Source organism: Sciurus carolinensis, chromosome 2 (genome assembly GCF_902686445.1).
Source record: "Sciurus carolinensis chromosome 2, mSciCar1.2, whole genome shotgun sequence".
Lineage (NCBI taxonomy): Eukaryota > Metazoa > Chordata > Mammalia > Rodentia > Sciuridae > Sciurus > Sciurus carolinensis.
Genome location: NC_062214.1, coordinates 55,836,327 through 55,850,701, shown reverse-complemented (window position 1 = coordinate 55,850,701; position 14,375 = coordinate 55,836,327). Strand labels below are relative to the sequence as shown.

Genomic DNA, 14,375 nt, shown 5'->3' with positions numbered 1-14,375 from the left:
CTCTCCTGACTTCTTAAACAAAGAGGCTAGAGCAGCCCAGTCATGTCCACTCTTTGCCACAAATCATTTACTTCAAATGAAGTCATATGTGTAAACCAGGGTTATATGTAAAACAGATAAAAGTGCCTCGTGGCTCTAAGGAAAGTAGAGTGGAGCACTAGGGCTCCTTCCTGCCCATCAGGCACCTTTACAGAAGAGGCCCACTTGAAAACCCTGTGCTGGGTGACCCTGAGGCCCCTTCTGGCCTTGTCCTCCCTACTATGACAAGGATCCACAAACTGGTCAGCAAACCAAATCCTGCTGCTATTATAAGCCCCATGAACGAAGAATAGCTTTTACTCCCTAAATAGTTGAGGTGGTGGGAGTCAAAAGAATAAGAGTATTTTGTGATGATTGGAAATTATATAAAATTCAAATTTCAACATTCACAAGTAAAGTATGATGTAACAAAGCCATAGCCATTTGTCAACAGGCTGTTGATGGCTAACTAGGCCAATTATAGCTTAATTGAGTAACAGAAACCATATGGCCCACGATGCCTGAAATAGTTACTACCTAGCCCTTTCCAGAAAATGCTTCCAGTCCTGTGCCAGGCTGATGGTCCTCGATGCGCTTACTAAATGTTTGAAGAATTGGGATGTCACATAGCAGAGCCTAGCTATTCCCCAAACTCAAGTCCATAAAGGAAGGCCCTTCTGGTGGTGTCTCTACCCAGGGGACAGCAGGTGGACCCTGCCATCCACCATCAATGGGATTCCAATGGGATTTCAGCAGGAATTGCCAGATCAATCCAACACATCAGAATGGAGGAACTGGTTGCCGGCAGCTGCGCCTGACTACTCTCTTCTTCTCTCCTCTCCTTCCCCACCCAGGGGTCGTGTTCCACTACCGCCCCGGATCTACCCGATACTCACTGACCTTTGAGGAGGCGCAGCAGGCCTGCCTGCGCACGGGGGCAGTCATGGCCTCGCCTGAGCAGCTCCAGGCCGCCTATGAGGCAGGCTACGAACAATGTGACGCCGGCTGGCTGCAGGACCAGACCGTCAGGTGAAGGGCGGGAGGGGGCGGAGCCCCCCCGTATGGACCCACCCCTCTCCCAGGCTAGCAGCCTAAAGAGGTCTAGCCTGAGGAGTCACAGCCTGCAGGACACCCCGCCCAGTGGGCACCCTCCGCACCTTCAGGACTAATTACTTAGTGACTCCATAGCTACTCCCTAGGCATATTCTGGAAGGATAAACAAAGGCAGTAGGTAAGTTCCTGTTCATGGAATCAGATCCATGAACAGAAAGGACATTCTGCTGGTGTCCACAACCATGGGAGAGGCAGAGAGACACTGCAGCCACCATCACATCCACAATCCCAACAAGTGGGATTTCGGCCTGAATTGCCAGGCAGGGGACATCCACCTCAAGAGACACAGACACACCCTGTTCTAGAGGCCCCCCTCCTCAAGCCCCTGCCCCAGTCCCCTCCAGTTTGACTCAGTGCCCTCAGTGTAGCAGCTTCTCTTCTAAAACCAGAGATCATCCAGGGACTCCCATACCCTTCTCCCAGCTGCTCAGCAAACTTGCTACATGAAAGGTGGCTCCTGGTTTCAACCCATGAGACACCCCAAGATATGCCCTGCCTACATCAGAGTGGGCCCTGAACCCCAACCCCCAGAACAGGCTTTCATCCTCCCCTCCCACCATCCTTTGCAGATACCCCATTGTGAGCCCACGGACCCCGTGTGTGGGCGACAAGGACAGCAGCCCTGGGGTCAGGAGCTACGGTGTGCGCCCATCATCAGAAACCTATGATGTTTACTGCTACGTGGACAAGCTCGAGGGTACAGGCTATATTCTCACATTCTGGGCCCTAGATGGGCAGGGACTCAGGGAGAGGCACAAAGAGGAGGCCCATTCAGGCTTCCAGATAGAAAGGATCTTTTTCAAGATGGAGCACCCAGCCCCTCTCAATGCAAGTCCCTCTTTCCCTCCTCCATGGTTCATGTGGTTCCCCCAGCACTTTAAAAAACAATGAGTTCTATGAATAAATAAATCAATTTATTATAAATAAATGTCATGCAGGTTATAGTACCCCCTACCTATGATCCTTACTACTTGGGAGGCTGAAGAAGAAGGCTGGCAAGTTTGAGGCCAGCCTGGGGGAACTTAGCCAGACCCTGTCTCAAGATAAAACAAAAACAGTTGGGGATGTAGCTCAGAAGCAGAACACCCCTGGGTGCTCACAAATAATAATATGAGACAAATAAATGTTATATATCCTTTTGGCCTCTTAGAGAGTCCCAATGCCCATGAACAAAACAAAGACTTGGAGAAGTCCTGCAACGGAAAACCTCTTTAACCCTGTCTAACCCAGCATTGCCAAGCTTATTCAACCACAGACCTTTATTTCGCTTTATTTTATTATATTTAAACTCAATGAACATCACCAGCGTACTATTCCACTGGATCCAATTGTAGAAATGTTGATGTTCTGGAAAATTTTCAGCATTACCACTCACTTGATCCAGGACCCTGGGAAAATCACTTAACCTCTCTAGGTCTCAGTTTTCTTGTCTATAAAATGGGGCTGGTTTTTACCCACACAAGAGGCTTTTTTGAGTGTTAAATAAAACGTGTATGAAAAGCACATGGCACAGGTAGGTGCTGAGTAGATCCTCCTAAACTAGATAGGCGCCTAGGTGCCCTACTGGGTGCTGGGACCCAACCCTGCCTGAAAAAGCTTGCGGTGGGATGGGCTGGTTCACTGGAATCCCATTGCTCAGTACCTAGCAAGCAGCTTCCCTTAGCTGGGGGAGAGGGTGCCTGATGTGACTGGAGATTCCAGAAAGGAGGGAAGGAATGGAAGCCACTTCCCAGTGGAGTGACCTACTCCACCCAACTCTGCCTTCCCATGGAAATCTCATGGAGTCCCAGAAAACCCCAGTCCTATTGGTCACAAACCAGAGCAGCTGGTCACCCTATTTCTTGGTGTCCCACGAGATCTAAGGGGTGTGATCTGTGGCGGGTGTTGATCCTCCAAGCAGGATCAGGGTGGTGGGGAGCTGGCGGTGGGCCTGGAGGGTCACACTCCACCTGCTTCCACCCCCAGGGGAGGTATTCTTCGCCACGCGCCTGGAGCAGTTCACCTTCCAGGAGGCCCTGGAGTACTGCGAGTCGCGCAACGCCACACTCGCCTCCACCGGCCAGCTCTACGCTGCCTGGAGCCGAGGACTGGACAAGTGCTACGCCGGCTGGCTGGCAGACGGCAGCCTCCGCTACCCCATCGTCACCCCTCGGCCCGCCTGCGGCGGGGACAAGCCAGGTGTGAGAACCGTCTACCTCTATCCAAACCAGACGGGCCTCCCAGACCCGCTGTCCCGGCACCACGCTTTCTGCTTCCAAGGTATGAGCCCTTACCTCTTCTCCAGCGTCCCATTCTGCCTCCGGGTGACTAGGCTGGTCCTCCTGACCCCTCTCCATCAAAGCCACCCATCATCAGAGCAAGGAGGAAAACATCCTGTTGGGGTAGGGACAACTCTGAAGATAGCGTGACTTTAGGCTTTGACCCCAAGGCAAGGTCATTCTTCTAAATTTCCCCAGAGGCAGAGAGAAGTGGATAAAGAACTTTTGACTCTAAAGTAAGGCAGACCTGAATTTCAATTATGGCTCTGCTACTTAATAGCTCTGTGACCCTGGACAAATGACTTAATCTCTCTTTTCCTCTGCTTCATCTATAAATGGTGATAAAAACAGTGTCCACTTCAAAGAGAGTTACATATGAACTGGGCTAGTGCATGTGATGCACCTAGAAATATACATATATATATTTTTTAATTTGTACACCCTTGTCAAATTCTCTCCTTGTAAATATTTTTGCGATGAGTTTAATCAAATAATTCTAGTATTCTTTATTAAGCACCAGTAATTCACATTTCTAATTAATTCATGCTATATCCATCATCAGCAATTAGATTTCCATAAAATTATATCATGGAGGAACAGTGGACATGGCTAGGGTGTGGCCAAGGCATTGCTGGGCTCTAATTGGATGAGTTCTTATAGCATTAAGGTAGGGTCTGGGTGCACTGACCAGATGTAAATTATTGAAGACCTTGGGTCATATTTTCCGTATTATGCAAGTTGAGTGTCTTTGCAACTTCCTGTGGATCTATAATAATTTCCAAATAAAATTAAGGGAAAAAAAAACCAAAGGCCCCAAGTTCCACACACTTCCAGGGTCACCTTTTAAAATCCTATTCAAATTTCAGTCTCTTTCATAGTTTGGATGTCTCCCAAAGAACCCTGTGTTAAAGGCTGAGTCTCCAGGTGGTGGCACTATTGAGAGGTAGTGGAAATATTAGAAAGTGGGGCTTCGTTGGAGGAAGTAGGCCACTGGAGATGTGACTTTGAAGGGTATCTTGGGACCCCAGACCCTTCCCGGCTATCATGAGGGAAGCAGCTTTGCTCCACCACACCCTCTTTGCCAAGTCGTTTCCACCTCACCACAAGCCACAGAAGTGGGGCTAAGCGACTGAGGCCTAAACCCACTGAAATTTTCTGTGTTAGTCAGCTTTCCTTTGCTGTGACAAAGTATCTGAGAAAACCAACTTGAAGGAGGGAAGATTTATTTTGGCTCATAGTTTCAGACAATGATCAGCTGGCTCCATTGTTCTGGGCCCGTGGTGAAGCAGAAAGAACATCATGACAGAAGCGCGCGGTGGAGCGAACCTGCTCACCTCATGGCCACTGGGAAACAGAAAGCAGGGAAGGGGCCAGGGGCAACATACGCCTTTCCAGGGCACACTCCCAGTGTCCTCTGGCTTCCAGCTAGGTGCTACCTCCCAATAGTTCAATTTTGAACTGCAGTGGGTTGATCCACTGATGAGGTCAGAGTCCTCACAGTCCAATCACTTCCAAAAGCCTCAGCTCTGAATGTTGCTGTAATGGGGACCAAGTCTTCAACACATGAGCCTGAGGGCGACATTCTATACCCAAATCATAACAGTCCCACGGAGTCAGCTTCAAGAACACCAGTCCCCTCCCAGAGGAGCTGATGAGACTCTTGCTCCAGGACCTGTCTTTACTGTGGGTAACTGAAGCCAAGCCAGTTCATTTTCCAGTAAATTCCCAGGCATACATCCACCTCCCACCCACCCAGACCCTCAGTGGACTTGGCCTTTTATATTCTCCTGTACAGAAGTTCATTTTCCTTCCTGAACCTCCACAATCTGCTGGTTTCCCCCAAACCATAAGAGTTACAGTTGATGAATCTTTCCTTTGCCCCTCCAAATGCCAGGATGGCTGCATGAAATTTCAGTGTCTCCTTCCTATTCTTGGTCCTGACACACTTGGCGCATAATCTCTCTCCCCAAGATTGGCAGTGGAGTCTGGCAGCAGATGTTTGAATTCAAGGATTCTATCTGCCACTTCAAAGTCCTGATCCTGGGCAAGAAATATAACTCTGAGCTTCATTTGTAAAAACGGAGTCAAATCTATTCCACTCTGTCCTGGACCACTGACAGCAATGCACTGGTTCTTATTAGCTGAGAAGGCAGGAGCCAGCTTGCAGAACCACAGGTGGGGAGGTCAGTAAGGCTCTCACACCAGCCTGGTCCACCTCAGGGTCCCCTAACTCCTCTCAGGGGCTTAGGATGGGTTCATTGGCAAGCAGGGGACCCTCACCACCACATTCCCTTCAGGTGCATCAGTGGCAACCTCTCCAGGAGAAGAGGAAGTTGGCACCCCCACAGCACCCATTGACGTGGAAGAATGGATCGCTACCCAAGTAGGACCTGGTGTGGCTGCTGTCCCTGAGGGGGAAGAGACAACTGCAGTCCCAGACTTTACCACTGAGCCAGAAAATCAGACAGAATGGGAACAAGCCTACACCCCAGTGGGCACGTCCCCACTGCCAGGTCAGTGTGGTGGACTTGGGGCACATCTGAAGTCACACATTCCTATCTGCCTGGATTGTGCGTGGGGGGTGGTTCCTTCCCCCTGGGACCTGGGTTCTGTTTCCCCAGCTCTGACTCTGACTGCGTGTACTGCTGGAGCAACTTTGGTCACCTCAGCTCGCCTCTAGGACCTGCCCCAGAGTGACAACAGAGCCTTGTGCATGAAACACCCCCCACACGTTCACTGTTCTCTTCCCTTTATTTCTCCTGCACACATCCCCAATGCCCAGCACTGGGCCCATCAGAAGACCCTCAGTCACTCTGTCCTCCTACATGAACACTCCTACCCTAACCTTTCCCATCTTTAGATCCTTTAGAAGGATTTCCAATAGAGAATAAAAAATAAGGAAAAGGGTAACTACTGTGGGTCTGATTGTGACCTCTCGCCTCGCCTTTCTCCTCCTTCCATGTCACTCCTCTGGATCAGGACTCCCCAGTCAAGACTTCCTAATCTCCAAAATCAGATGAACTTAATGGGATGAAAGTAACAGTCCCCAAATCTTGTCAGAGTGTTTTTGTGTTCACCAAGGTTTGAGAAATCCTGGCTTACAGAAAGACTAACAGGTTTCCTCACTGCCAACCTTCTCAGAGTTTTGTTTTGTTTTTTTTTTTTTTTTTTTTGGTGGTGCTGGGGATCGAACCCAGGACCTTGTGCTTGCAAGGCAAGCACTCTACTGACTGAGCTATCTCCCCAGCTCTTTCTCAGAGTCTTTGATAAGTTAACATGCACTGTCATTCTCAGAGAAGAAGTGGTTGTATGCGGGGTGTCCCAAATGAACCTGATCACAGAGACTTTATTACTTTATTTATTTTCATGGAACATTGTTAGCCTCTAGTAGTTCACAGCACAGGAAGACAGGACTAAAGTGGTACACAGCTGTGTGTGTGCCTAGTGCAGTCAGCTCCACAGGGGCAGGTACATCTGAAGAAAAGACAATCAGAGCTTCCCCATAGTTCATCCAGCCACTCATTCTCCTCATGACTTCACAGCAACTTGGCAATGCCAGGTGCTCCTCTGGAGGCCACAAATGCAAAGTCCCTTCCCTCCATGCCAAAAGATAGAATGCAACTGTAGAGTAGGTGGGATTCTGGCCCCGAGACCTTACCCAAAGCCCACACCTGCTGTGGCCCTTTCTTGCCCCCCAGGATAAGAATAGCCAGGTCTTCTTGGGCATGAGGGTGTGACTTGGCACAGGACTCTGGCAACTATTGATAGGATATTATCCATGGGAAAGTGCTCCAGCAGCCTTGTAGACAAGTTCAACTTCAGTTCCTGATCACCTTGCTGATTTCAGCCGTATCTGAAACTGTCTGTACTATTGTTCATGCCATGACTTTTTCTTTCAACTGACTTGCTTTTAAAATGTCATCTAAATGCATTTAAAAGACAAATGCTATATTATGACTGTAAATGGTCATGCAAGTGTGTTTTGAGATCGCACACACATATACATATTATGTGTGGGGATATACCCACGTATATACATATATATGCATATATATATATATATATATATATATAGAGAGAGAGAGAGAGAGAGAGAGAGAGAGAGAGAGAGAGAAATATCAAGATAGAATTTTTTCTGGGTCCCACCCATAATCGTCTAGTAAGCTGCTATACTTCCCTTCCCATACCCTCCAAAGTTCTCCTCTGAGCAAGAGGGGACTGTGAGCCTGCCCAGAAAGCCCAGCCCCAAATGCATCTTTCCCCAAAAGCATGTGTAAGGCCCAAAATTCAGCTAGGTTGTTTTTAAATGACAAAGAAACAAGAAAAAAAGAAAGAATGTTAACTATGATTATTTAGAATGGTGAGGGTTTTTTCTTCTCTGTTTTTCAAATCCTCTGTAATGGGGCGCTTAGAATTGAAAAAAGGAATGCATGTTTACAAATAGCACCCCCTGACCCTACCAGCTTTGGAGGGAGGCCTTGAGATCAGGGATCCTCATATTGTAGCGAACTTCACCTTCACCAGGAGGGCTTGTGGACACGACAAGCCAGGCCCCACCCCAGAGTCTCTATCAGCCAGGCTGGGCTGGGATCTGGGAATTTGATTCTCCATCAAGCCCCCAAAGGATGCTGATGCTGCTGATCCAGGGAACACACTCACATGAGATGATAAAGTGGAAGTACTTGAAGGGCAACCTTGGTTGTCTTCGGTGGTGGCCCTCACACCCAATGGCTTGTGTAGATAGTGGCCCCTAGGGTCCCATAAAACACAGCCTGAATAGCCTGTGTCCCTGAGGATAGTGCGGGAGCTTCCTAGTGCCCTGCTTCTCCCTGCTTCCTTCCCTTCCTTAGTCTTCACTTTCTCCGCATTTTTCCAAGACACTTAAGCAATTCTATTAGAAAGCACCTGAACACATCTCTGAACTCCAGGGAAGAAAGTTTTACTGTGGAAGGAATAGCGTTCAGTTTCAGAGTTACTTAAGCTCATACCTCACCTTGCTTCTTCCTTTCCTCCAGGGATCCCTCCCACATGGCCTCCCCCTAGTTTGGCAACAGAGGAAGGCACAGAAGGCCCTTCCACAACTGCAGTGCCCTCTGTCCCAGAAGAGCCTTCCACCTCAGAGGAGACCTACACACCTTCCCAAGTTGTGCCAAGTGGAATGGAGCTGCCAGGCTCTGGAGAGGTATCTGGAGCCCCTGACATCAGTGGTGACTTCACAGGCAGTGGAGAAGCTTCAGGACGCCTTGACTCCAGTGGGCAGCCCTCAGGGGTCAGTGCAAGTGGACTACCCTCTGGAGATCTTGATTCGAGTGGTATCACCTCCACAGTGGACTCAGGCCTGCCTGTGGGAAGTGGACTGGCCTCAGGAGATGAAGATAGAATTGAGTGGCCTACCACTCCTAAGGTTGGGCTACCCTCTGGAGGTGAGGACTTAGAGGGCTCTGCCTCTGGAATAGGGGACCTCAGCAGGCTTCCTTCTGGAGGGGAAGTTCTAGAGACTTCTGCCTCTGGAGTAGGGGATCTCAGTGGACTTCCTACTGGAAGTGAAGGTCTAGAGACTTCTACCTCTGGAGTGGAGGACCTCAGTGGGCTTCCTACTGGAAGTGAAGGTCTAGAGACTTCTACCTCTGGAGTGGAGGACCTTAGTGGGATTCCCACTGGAAGAGAAGGTCTAGAGACTTCTACCTCTGGAGTGGAGGACCTCAGTGGACTTCCTACAGGAAGTGAAGGTCTAGAGGCTTCTACCTCTGGAGTAGAGGACCTCAGTGGGCTTCCTACTGGAAGTGAAGGTCTGGAGGCTTCTACCTCTGGAGTAGAGGACCTCAGTGGGCTTCCTACTGGAAGTGAAGGTCTAGAGACTTCTACCTCTGGAGTGGAGGACCTCAGTAGGATTCCTACTGAAAAAGAAGGTCTAGAGACTTCTGCCTCTGGAGCAGAGGACATCAGTGGACTTCCCTCAGGAGGAGAAGGTCTAGAGACTTCTGCCTCTGGAGTAGAGGTCAGTGTACTTCCTACTGAAAGAGAAGGCCTAGAAACTTCTGCCTCTGGAGTAGAGGACCTCAGTGGGCTTCCTACTGAAAAAGAAGGTCTAGAAACTTCTGCCTCTGGAATAGAGGACCTCAGTGGAATTCCTATTGAAAAAGAAGATCTAGAGACCTCTGCCTCTGGAGTAGAGGACATCAGTGGACTTCCTTCTGGAGGGAAAGGTCTGGAGACTTCTGCCTCTGGAGAAGGAGATGTCAGTAGGTTTTCTTCTGGAGGAGAAGGTCTAGAGACCTCTGCCTCTGGAGTAGGGGATATCAGCGGGCTTCCTTCTGGAAGAGAAAGTCTAGAGACCTCTGCCTCTGGAGTAGAGGACATCAGTGGGCTTCCTTCTGGAGGAGAAGTTTTAGAGACTTCTGCCTCTGGAGTGGAGGATGTCGGTGGGCTTCCTACTGGAAGAGAAGGTCTAGACACTTCTGCCTCTGGTATAGAGGATGATCTTAGTGGTGGACTTCCTTCTGGAAGGGAAGATCTAGAGACCTCTGTTTCTGGAGTAGGAGAAGACCTCAGTGGACTTCCTTCTGGAAGAGAGGAAGTAGAGACCTCTGTTTCTGGAGTAGGAGATGACCTCAGTGAACTTCCTTCTGGAAGAGAAGGTGTAGAAATTTCTGCTTCTGGAGTAGGAGAAGACCTCAGTGGACTTCCTTCTGGAAGGGAAGGTCTAGAGACTTCAGCTTCTGGAGCTGAAGCAACTTCAGGAAGTTTACCTTCTGGAACAGAAGACTTAGTGGGGTCTGCTTCTGGAACCATGGATTTTGAGAAGCTGCCTTCTGGAACTGTAGGAAGTGGACAGGCTCCAGAAGCAAGTGGTCTTCCCTCTGGATTTAGTGGTGAGTATTCTGGAGTGGACCTTGGAAGTGGCCCATCCTCTGGCCTGCCTGAGTTTAGTGGACTTCCATCTGGGTTTCCAACTGTATCCCTAGTGGACACTACATTGGTAGAAGTGGTCACAGCCTCCACTGCAAGTGAACTGGAAGGGAGGGGAACCATTGGCATTAGTGGTGCAGGAGAAACATCTGGGCTGCCCTTCAGTGAATTGGACATTAGCGGGGGTGCTAGTGGACTCCCTTCAGGAATTGAACTTAGTGGCCAGACATCTGGGTCTCCTGACATCAGTGGGGAAACATCTGGATTCTTTGGTGTTAGTGGACAGTCATCTGGGTTTCCTGACATCAGTGGGGAAACATCTGGCATTTCTGAGGTCAGTGGGCAGCCATCAGGGTTTCCTTACATCAGTGGGGAAACATCTGGAGTAACTGAGCTTAGCGGACTGTCCTCTGGACAACCAGATGTCAGTGGAGAAGCATCTGGAGTTCTTTTTGGCAGCATCCCACCATTTGGCATAACTGACCAGAGTGGAGAAACATCCGGGGTTCCTGATCTCAGTGGGCAGTCATCAGGGATAACACCCAGAATTCCAGACCTGGTTTCTGGTGCCATGAGTGGCAGTGGGGAATCTTCTGGCATTACATTTGTGGACACCAGTTTGGTTGAAGTGACCCCTACTACATTTAAAGAAGAAGAAGGCTTAGGGTCAGTGGAACTCAGTGGTCTCCCTTCCGGGGAGACAGATCTGTCAGGCACATCTGGGGTAGTGGATGTCAGTGGACAGTCTTCTGGAATAATCGATTCTAGTGGGTTTACATCCCAGACTCCAGAACTCAGTGGCCTACCAAGTGGAGTAACTGAGGTCAGTGGAGAATCTTCTGGAGCTGAGATTGGGAGCAACCTGCCCTCGGGAGCATATGATGGCAGTGGACTTCCATCAGGTTTCCCGACTGTCTCTCTCATAGACAGAACTTTGGTGGAATCTGTAACCCAGGCTCCAACAGCCCAAGAAGCTGGAGAAGGGCCTTCAGGCATTTTGGAACTCAGTGGTGCCCATTCTGGAGCACCAGACATGTCTGGAGATCATTCTGGATCTTTGGACTTAAGTGGACTGCAATCTGGGCTAGTAGAACCCAGTGGAGAGCCATCAAGTACTCCATATTTTAGTGGGGACTTTTCCAGCATCACTGATGTAAGTGGAGAATCCTCTGCAGACACAAGCACTAGAGGAGAGGCCTCAGGACTTCCAGAAGTTACTTTAATCACTTCAGAGTTCGTGGAGGGTATAACTGAACCAACTGTTGTTTCCCAGGAACTCGGCCAAAGATCCTCTGTGACATACACACCCCAGCTTTTTGAGGCCAGTGGGGAAGCCTCTGCCTCTGGGGACATTAGTGGGGCTACGCCAACATTCCCCAGTTCTGGAGCAGAAGCATCATCAGTCCCAGAAGCCAGCAGTGAATTGTCTGCCTATCCTGAGACTGAAGTGGGGACATCTACTGCCCCCGAAGTCAGTGGAGAGGCCAGTGGAGAGGTGTCTGGGTCCTCCACTCTGCAGGAAACCACCTCTACTTTGCACGAAGCTGACCTCGAGAGAGCCTCCGACCTAGGGGTGAGCGGCAGACCTTGGACTTTTCAGGAAGGCTCCAGGGAGGGGTCTGCTGCCCCTGAAGTGACTGGAGAGTCAACCACCACCTATAATGTAGGCACAGAGGCATCCAGCATGCCTTCGGTCACTCCTGTGGCTTCTGGAGACAGGACTGAAGTCAGTGGAGACCTATCTGGTCATACCTCAGGGCTGGATATTGTCATCAGCACCAGCATCCCAGAATCTGAATGGAACCAGCAGACCCAACGCCCTGCAGAGGCACATCTAGAAATTGAGTCCTCAAGTCCCTTGTACTCTGGAGAAGAGACCCAAACAGCTGGAACAGCCGCCTCACCAACAGATGCTTCCATCCCAGCTTCTCCAGAGGGATCAGGTGAAGCCGAGTCTACCATTTCAGGTATTGTTCAGTTTTTTGTCCTTTAAATGTGTCTGGGCAGTTCAGACTGCAGACAGCTGTAGTGTAGAAAGACGCTGGAGCTTTAAGTTTCCAAGCACGGTTCCATTACAAATTAGCTACGTAGCCTCAGGCAAGAGTCTTAACTTCTCTGAGCCTTCCTCTATAAAATAAGGCTAGTACCAAGAAAACTAAACACAATATAAATATAAAGCATTATATTTTGCACACAGTACACCTTTACAAAGGTTAGCGACCATTACCCTAACAGTGGAGTTATGTCACATGAACATTTATGTGTGAATTCAGTTATGTGTACTTGGCACAGGGAGAAAAGAATGATTATTTAGAAAGTCTTGGAAATTCTATTCATGCATCATGGCCCCGGGTGAGTGTGAGAGGAGAGAGTGAATCTGCTGACGACATCTTATGTCTGATTATGTGTTTTGTGCCAGACTAAAACTTGCATAATTTAGGGAACTATGAAGTGCCATTTTGTACATGTCCAGACTTTAGACCCTCAGTCCTCACCCCATCCCAGGAAGGCACTCCCCTGTACGATTGTGACTGCCTCTTCTCCACACAGTCCCAGGAACCAGGGACCTGGCCCAGTAGCTGCTTTTCCTTTACTTTTTGTTTGGGAGTCCTTGTGCCTCCTACTGTACTAAGCAAGGTTCCAAATGCTGGGGACCAAGTAACCAGAAACAAGCTGACCCAAAGCCACCCTCATGGAGCTTAGGGATCTCAGGGCCCAACTGAAAAGTCTTAGAGACTGCACTGGCCCCCAGACGGCTGTGTTCTTGATACTCAGCCTCTTCCCTGGGGGTTGAAGCCCCTGCCAGGTCCTGTGCAGAGGAGCCCTGTGGCGTTGGAACCTGCCAGGAGACAGAGGGACGTATCATATGTCTTTGCCCCCCTGGCCACACTGGCGAGCACTGTGACATAGGTAAGAACCTCGTGGGCCATGGGGATGCGGGTGGGGACACTGGATGGATTGACTCCTCCATCCCCAGGAGGAGCGGTAGGCAGGAGGTGACCCAGGCCACCTGTGGCTCAGGCTTCGCAGACTGGGAAGGAGAGCTCTGCAATGGCAGGAGTGTCGTGGGTGGCAACCTCAGGATAAACACGACACAGCTTCCCAGAGCGACTAGTTTAGGAGGTTTAGGAGAAAAAAAATCAAGTTAAATAATTAGGTGAGCAAGCAGCTTGTTTTGTATCAGGTCAATGGCTATTTTATGAGTAGAATTCAAAATGTGCTTGGATTTTGAATATAAAAAAGAGACTTCAAAGAAATGTCGAACTTGGGGCGAGTACTGGTATCGCCGGACACGTCCCTCTGTCTCTGAAGGGAGACTGTTTTGTATCGGGTGGGGTGAGCTCCACCAAGAAAGCCTCTGCAGCTCCCGCAGTGTGTGGGTCTGGGTGGCATCTGGGTTCCCTTCCTGTCCTGAAGGAAGCAATACAGTGCTGTCACACCCAGCAGTGTGTTTCCCGTGGGCACCCATCACCCCGGAAGCTCTTTTTGTGCTTTGCCATGGTCAAGCAGCCTGTGGAACGGGTAAGGAGCCTGGGGATCCTCTGACTGGAGGTGGTCAGAATCCACCTCTCATTCTGTGGACACGTCCAAGGCCTAAGGCCATGATGACATTTCATCTCTTCAACATGGAAGAGGTTCCCAGTTACCATCAAGCTCCTAGGTTTGGGTTAGCTCTTTTCATGACCCAGTGTCCTTGTTCCCAGCTTCTTTCCCAAGTCAGGTTTTTCATAAAAGGGCTTCATTCCTAGGACATGCACAAAATTGGAGAAATGAATTCCAGGGAAAAGAAAACAACCACTTCCAGATTTGCCAGGCAAGGAGTGCCAGGCACTCAGCATCCAATAGCCTTTACGTCATACACAAAGGCTCTGAGTCTGTATATATTACTGTATGTGAAAATTAACACATCATTATATATTATATACTCATATAATGTACTGTAGACCTGGCAATTCTATAGTAAATATACATAAGCATTAGGTCAGATATCATCTGTTCTTTCCCTCACTGGGGTCAGTCTCTTTCCACATGTCAGGGCTGGAAACTGAGGACATTCTGGCCAAGGCCAGAGCAAGT

The 14,375-nt window shown here is 49.4% G+C and overlaps 1 protein-coding gene across 3 annotated transcripts in view; it reads left to right on the top strand.

Annotated features, from left to right (window-relative positions):
• Acan (aggrecan) overlaps positions 1–14,375 on the top strand; it is a 36,397-nt gene that overhangs the window by 9,251 nt on the left and 12,771 nt on the right. For 2 of the 3 annotated variants that reach the window (XM_047538806.1, XM_047538805.1), the window contains exons 7-13: positions 873–1,047; positions 1,701–1,828; positions 3,097–3,390; positions 5,687–5,902; positions 8,405–10,572; positions 10,633–12,265; positions 13,095–13,208. In XM_047538806.1, the coding sequence (XP_047394762.1) occupies positions 873–1,047; positions 1,701–1,828; positions 3,097–3,390; positions 5,687–5,902; positions 8,405–10,572; positions 10,633–12,265; positions 13,095–13,208 (4,728 nt within the window). The remainder of the gene's footprint in view (positions 1–872; positions 1,048–1,700; positions 1,829–3,096; positions 3,391–5,686; positions 5,903–8,404; positions 10,573–10,632; positions 12,266–13,094; positions 13,209–14,375) is intronic. The other variant, XM_047538807.1, reaches the window with a different exon arrangement.